Genomic DNA, 6,414 nt, shown 5'->3' with positions numbered 1-6,414 from the left:
TATATAGTACTTCCGTGCTATGGATCTTCAATAAAAATAATTTTGTTTATAGCTATGTGACACTGATTTTCATACTTTTGAAATTAAGCATATTACACAAGCGTTACTTCAGTTGTACTTTACTCTTGATATTATTTAAAAAATTATTTTATTCTTAACTTCTTTTTGTTTACATTATATTTTTGTATATAACTAGATACTACAGCATGAACTTTGATGTTACATAATATACAAAAGAAAAATTTATTCAGTTTTTACATAGTGACATATGTTGGAGCTGTCATTACCCCACAATTATTATCTTTCTGGGACATAAGGATGTAGCCATCATTACCCCAGTAATTAGACCACGAATTCTTCACTAACCAATAGTCTTTTCCATCTAGCTTACCATAACCAACAGCCAAAACCGCATGATCCAACGATTCCTCTTTGTTGCCTACACAAATGTGTCGTTCACGTTATAGAAGTATATTTTTATTTGGAGTATTCAGAAAACGTTGTAATCACATATACATACCACAAGCTGCATCATAATATACACCATGAGAGTAGAATGAGAAAGTTTTATGAGATGCGTCGATCGCTACTGAGATAGGACCATGTTTTGCAATGGCAAGTTTTAAGGCACGAGGGTCATTCTCTGTAACGTTTACATAACCCGTAATCTTGGCCGTCATTGTATTATTGTTTATGTGACAATAACCATCCTGAAAACGAAAATATTAAAATGTATTAATTTTTTACTTATCTGTATTTTCTATTTATCTTATGAAAGCATCGAAAAATTGATACATACAGATTTAAAAATTGTATGCTCCAAAGCTACTACTTTTACTAAAATATAACTATGAAGCAAATATATTTCAATTTGGATTTAATTCATTTTGAAGTACCACAACATGTAGTGATTTAATTCAGGATATAAAATAACATTTAACTATTTTGTTAAGCATTTGAAAACTAAAGGTAGTAATAAAAAATGTAAAACATGTAGATTGCTTATATAGTTACTAGCATCAGTGAAATTTCTAAAAGAAATAATAAATAACAATAATAGTATAACGCTCAATTATTTCATAAATATTTACGTATTTAGTTGAGATTCTTTCTGAATTACAAAGTTTGTCAGCTTGTGTCTTTTTCAGTTTTGTCAAATTGTTTACACTGCATAAAACGAATATAAATACTTTTTTTGTATGCCTCAGGTACAGATCCCTGTTACTAAAAAACGCACCAACTAATTGCATAATGTCCTTCATCAAACTAAATAAGATAATATTATACTTATCATTTATGCGTTTTTTCATTATAATACATATTTTCTGAACATTTATTCAGTTTTCATTTATGCAACTATACAGGCAACATGGCATTTATTTACCTGGCCTAGGTATCCACCATAATCCTCTTCGGTAGGCAGACCCCCATGTTTCATAATCCACTGATATGATCTAAAATCTTCACCACCATCACAGCCATTATTTCCATAACCCCATGAACAATCGATAAGCGCCTGCAATTTTAGGATAATAAACTATAGTATTTATATTTAGAACATGATCAAAAAATCAGTTTACTTCACAGATAAATTTCTAACGCACAATGTAGAAGAAAAAAAAAAACGTTCTAATAAACATAATAATGTATTTATAATTTAAAAATGTTTAGGCGGAATATTATAAATTCTATTTAATAATTCTATGAATGAATGATACAGATGTTATCATAGTCTGTAGATTATTTACAACTTTAGATATTTTCCATAGCTGTTTTGAAATTCTAAAACGTAAGCAGTAACAGTTGTCTGTGTATCGTGTCTAATAATCTGACAACGTGTAATCAATTTTGAAACATGTTTTCAAGTCCTTACAATGCATAGACAAGGTCCCTGAAGGATTGAACAAGTCACCCTTATATTTTTATATTTAGTCATGACTACTGAACTTCTTAAAAGAGAACATACTGAACTCGGGGAAACCGATTTTCATGAAATTTATGTGAGAGGTAGTTCTTGGAAATATATTTCACACGTATTTTTTTTATCGGTAACCATCCATGTTGAAGGGGTGAAAACAGCTCTCAAAGTTGCAAATGAAAAGTATATTTTCGTAAATATCCGAAGAAGTAGAGAGTTTGGAAAAAAATGTGATTTTGTTTAGTGTACCGCATGTATAAACGATGCTGGCTAGCTATGGATAATCTTTCATCGAATTTTTATATAATTGTATGATTTCCACAATATTAATGCAAGGACAAAATACATTGTAAACTTTAAGTATTCAATATGTCCGTCGCTATTCTCATTTACAAGTCTATACTTATTATTTATTACAATCTCTCCTTTTCAAGACTAACCCCTATATTGAAGGTTTACTTACCTGCTGAGACAAACGCGCTAATTTACCATATTTCATGAAATATGCACCTTCCACAGCGCCAGTTGTACCAAAACTCCAGCAAGAACCACAAACAGATTGATCTATACCAATACAGAGAATTTCTCGTTCACTAGAGGATCACATCATCATCTTCATTTTATTACATAAATAAATTATTATACAAACCCTTAACAGGAGTAACAGCACCGTATAGTCTCCAATCTAGAGAGTCTGGAATGTCTTCTTCTCTTTCAACATTGTAAGGGAAAGGTTGTCCTCCATTATAACCTTTAGTGTATTGCTTACCACGTAAGGCCTTTAACTCTAACTCAGTACGATCTACCAAGTGATTAACATCTAACTGATAACCTTTATTAGCACGATTGGATGAATGGATAAATCTGAAAATATCGTTATTATTAATTTCAAGAATTTGATTCACGTATAAGTGGAGTACATACCTTAAATTTTGTCTGAATACTTCTTTACGTTTATAATGTTCAACCTCACTCTCGTACTCCTTGCTATGAACTTTCTTGAAACTTTCGAAAGCTTCATTTACATGAGCATCGTAATTATGAACAAATTCGCGCATAGGATTAAATGTATATATGTGTTTATCTCCAGGTCCCGGGAAGCTAACACATGTTAAATCTGTACAAACATATTTTATATATTCAGTATATTGCTCAAAAAAATTTGTATTAAAAATTATAAATCTATGCTTACTTTCTGTAATTTCAAATACATCAGCATTTGGTTTCATTGATGTATAAGAGTCATAATTTAAATAATAATGATCGTAATGGGAGCCCAAAAGACTGTTGAATCCTTTCATTTCATATTTTACAGGAATTGGTTCCATTGTCTCCGGCGCAAGTGGTGATTTCTACAATGAAGTATAAAATAATTAAATACAGAATGAGTTGCGTAATTTGCACATCTCAAGTAACTTTTAAATGATGCATCTAATGAAAATTTGTTTAATACAAAACTTACACAATTCCAAAGAGGTCAAACAACAGCATATGAGTTTTTCTTATATGGACGAAGATTTCTAAATTTTGAAAGCCAACCTTATTTCTTTAAATAGAATCATGTATTTTTTTGTCATATATCAAAAGCATATTAAATTTAAAGTGATTAAGTTTTAACATAAATTGGACCTAAACTTTATAGTTATAACTTAATAGTTGAAACTTTTGTATTAAACAATTTTGCATTAGACACATAATTTAAAAATTATTTGAGGTATGCGAGTCACGTGACTCACCTTGTGTATCATTTATACGGTAATAATATGTGTACAATAAAACTACATTTACTTAAATAAAATTTTAGTGCTCAATTATCTAGTCAAACTTCTGTTTCTATAAGCTACTACCGAGTACCACAACAGTTGCATAGACATTTAACAGGTAAGATACAGACAATAGATAAAAATTGAAAGAAATCGTATTCATAAAATCTTTCGGTAATAATAACTAAGACAACTACTTAAAAACGATTACTTAAAAATCAGACAAATGTATTAGAATGGATTTTTCAAATGATCATTTTGAAATATATATCTTACATTGAAGTTGATTAAATTTTATAATATGATTTGTCAATTTGCTATTTATTATTTTTAAAAAATTTTGTATTTTTTATCTATCCTCTATACACTGTGAATTAATGTAACATTAATACATATTACACTATTTATCCTGTATTACATCTCTCTTATAACATAAAGAGTGAATTAATTCATAAGTTTAATAAAGTTCATTGGAGTTTATACACAATCAAGTTTGAAACAGTCTTATCAATAAACAAGTGTTTGCTAAAATTTATGTATTCCACTATAAACTCTAATTATTTGAATAGAAAATTAAATAAAGAAAGTAGAGAGAATCAAATAGACTTATATCATATAAATAATTCATTTATACATATAAACTGTCCTTTCATAACTTCATATAAAACGAATTCTATACTACACACACACATGTACACATTCTGTACTCTTCTGTACTTTGTATAAATTATATTAATTATTACCTTGTATTGTATCCAAAGCGTATATTTGTTCGTTTTTTCCCCAATTTCTTGTACCATTCGCCACTTTTCACAATTCACTCCATTCACCATTTCTTCTCCAATACACTGACAAAGAATCAATATAATGTTGTAACGTTCTATTGTAATAGAATTCAGTAAAGTGTATGTTAACAAAGGAAACAATTTTTTTTACCTCCATTCCAGTTGTATCAGGAATAATATTTTGAGGCTGAATTTTTAATTCTTTAGTGCCATTTACTTCAAGACATGTTTCTTGATTCAGAACTGATTCTGTAGTGATCGGAGCAACTTTTAAACTTTTTCCATATAATCCTTTATTTGACAATTGATAAGTCTTAACCATTCCTAATTAAGCAAAATAGTATCAATCCTCATACAGAAATATCAATATCCATTAGATAATAAAATAATAAAATAATCCATAATACCTCCATAGTAATCTATTCTACTAGATCCACTTGAACCATCATACCATGCATAAAATGGTTCACGAATTTCAGCATAAGGTATATATAATGTCCCTTTCACTTCATAACTATTGCTAAATGTTGGAGATTCTACAGCCTTGGTATAACAAGCACCTGAAATGGCAAATACATTAAAATGATTGTCATTGATTCATCTAAATCTAAATCACCAAAAAGAAAAAGATCTTACCTAAAGCTAATAATGTGAAAGTGCACATAAAGAGATACATGTTGACGATCCTGCAACAGAATCAATGATCACATTGTTAGGACAGATATTTATAGTCTACAGTATACAGGTTTGATAACATTATGACCTACAGTAGCTTCACCATTATCAATTATAAATAGTTAACCAACATAAATGTAATTAGACAGATTCTAGATAGAAAATGTATGATTTGTTTAAAAATTAGATTACAATTCATGCATAAAGATATGTAAAGTATTCTTAAAGTAAAGACCCCATTAAAAAGAAAGGGATTAATGAAAGTAAAACAACAATATTTATTAATATTAAATCTGAATGGCAGTTTGAAAGTGAAAACACTATGTTAAGATTTGAAAAATTAAATTTTCCTTGGAAAATACACAATTTCAAAAAGTAAACATAACAAAATATTCAACAAATTCTAAACAAAGAACAGTGAATTAGAAAAAAAGCTGTATGTATTATATTTCGTTTACCGAAATTAAATTACTTACTGCTTCTTCAAATGTTTCAAATGTTTCTATACAACTATGAAATATTTTTTCAAAGAAGTTTTTTATAACATAGTAATGACTTCAAAGTCGTTGGACGTAAATAATGAAACAAGCCAAGAAAAAATTACCGAGAATACTACCGTTCCCGGACTCCCGGATTGGCAATCCGAAGCACGTATATATACAATCGCGAACTGATAAAAATGTTTTTGATGAGTGGACTACAGGATAAACCAAGAGCAATGTTTTTGGACTCCTGCCGGCTGTGTACGTTCTTATGAAAACGCAATGATGAAACATTCAGTAAATGTATAGGTTCAGCCATTCATTTCAGCGCTTTATTCAAATATAGTTACCTACACTTGAATTTTACAATGTTATTACTAAAACAATTTTATCCAATATATCCTAATATAAGGAACTTTATAGTTATTTACGCATATTATCGTTATTCAAATACAATATTTATGAATACGTTTTGCCATCAATATTGTGTTAAAGAAACTTGTCATATATATATCAGAACAATCAAAATAACAAGTTAAAAAACAAAATTGACATAAAATAAATATAGGTAAGTAATATATTGGATCGTAACGTAAAAAAGTTCGATTATATTTTTCTACAAAAACGTATATGCATATTTTCTTTACCAATTGTGTTTTCTTTTTATTACAAGGACCACAAATATAGCTTCCTGTTAAATCGGAGTCATACACATTCGCAATGAGTCCTAACTAAAATCTTAGAATCAGAACATGTTTACACCTACAACCGGACTTATTTATGTTAATGTA

General features: G+C 28.9%; 1 protein-coding gene across 3 annotated transcripts; it reads right to left on the bottom strand.

Annotated features, from left to right (window-relative positions):
- Positions 1-134: 134 nt before the first annotated feature.
- 26-29-p (C1 family peptidase 26-29-p) lies at positions 135-5,908 on the bottom strand. 3 transcript variants are annotated; one of them, XM_076785401.1, is made up of 12 exons: positions 5,618-5,906; positions 5,103-5,152; positions 4,874-5,026; positions 4,618-4,790; positions 4,425-4,529; positions 3,111-3,270; positions 2,843-3,035; positions 2,568-2,782; positions 2,382-2,482; positions 1,385-1,516; positions 521-710; positions 135-439 (listed from the first exon to the last, which is right to left on the bottom strand). In XM_076785401.1, the coding sequence occupies exons 2-12, from the start codon at positions 5,140-5,142 to the stop codon at positions 255-257; spliced, it is 1,647 nt and encodes a 548-aa protein (XP_076641516.1). In that variant the 5' UTR covers positions 5,143-5,152; positions 5,618-5,906; the 3' UTR covers positions 135-254. The 3 variants fall into 3 exon arrangements, with proteins under 3 accessions (XP_076641516.1, XP_076641514.1, XP_076641515.1); XM_076785399.1 differs by having other exon boundaries at positions 2,568-3,035; positions 5,618-5,908; XM_076785400.1 differs by having other exon boundaries at positions 2,568-3,035; positions 5,746-5,893.
- Between the last annotated feature and the right edge of the window lie 506 nt (positions 5,909-6,414).

The sequence above is a fragment of the Halictus rubicundus genome, chromosome 3, assembly GCF_050948215.1.
Source record: "Halictus rubicundus isolate RS-2024b chromosome 3, iyHalRubi1_principal, whole genome shotgun sequence".
NCBI lineage: Eukaryota > Metazoa > Arthropoda > Insecta > Hymenoptera > Halictidae > Halictus > Halictus rubicundus.
This window is presented reverse-complemented; position numbering and strand designations above follow the sequence as displayed.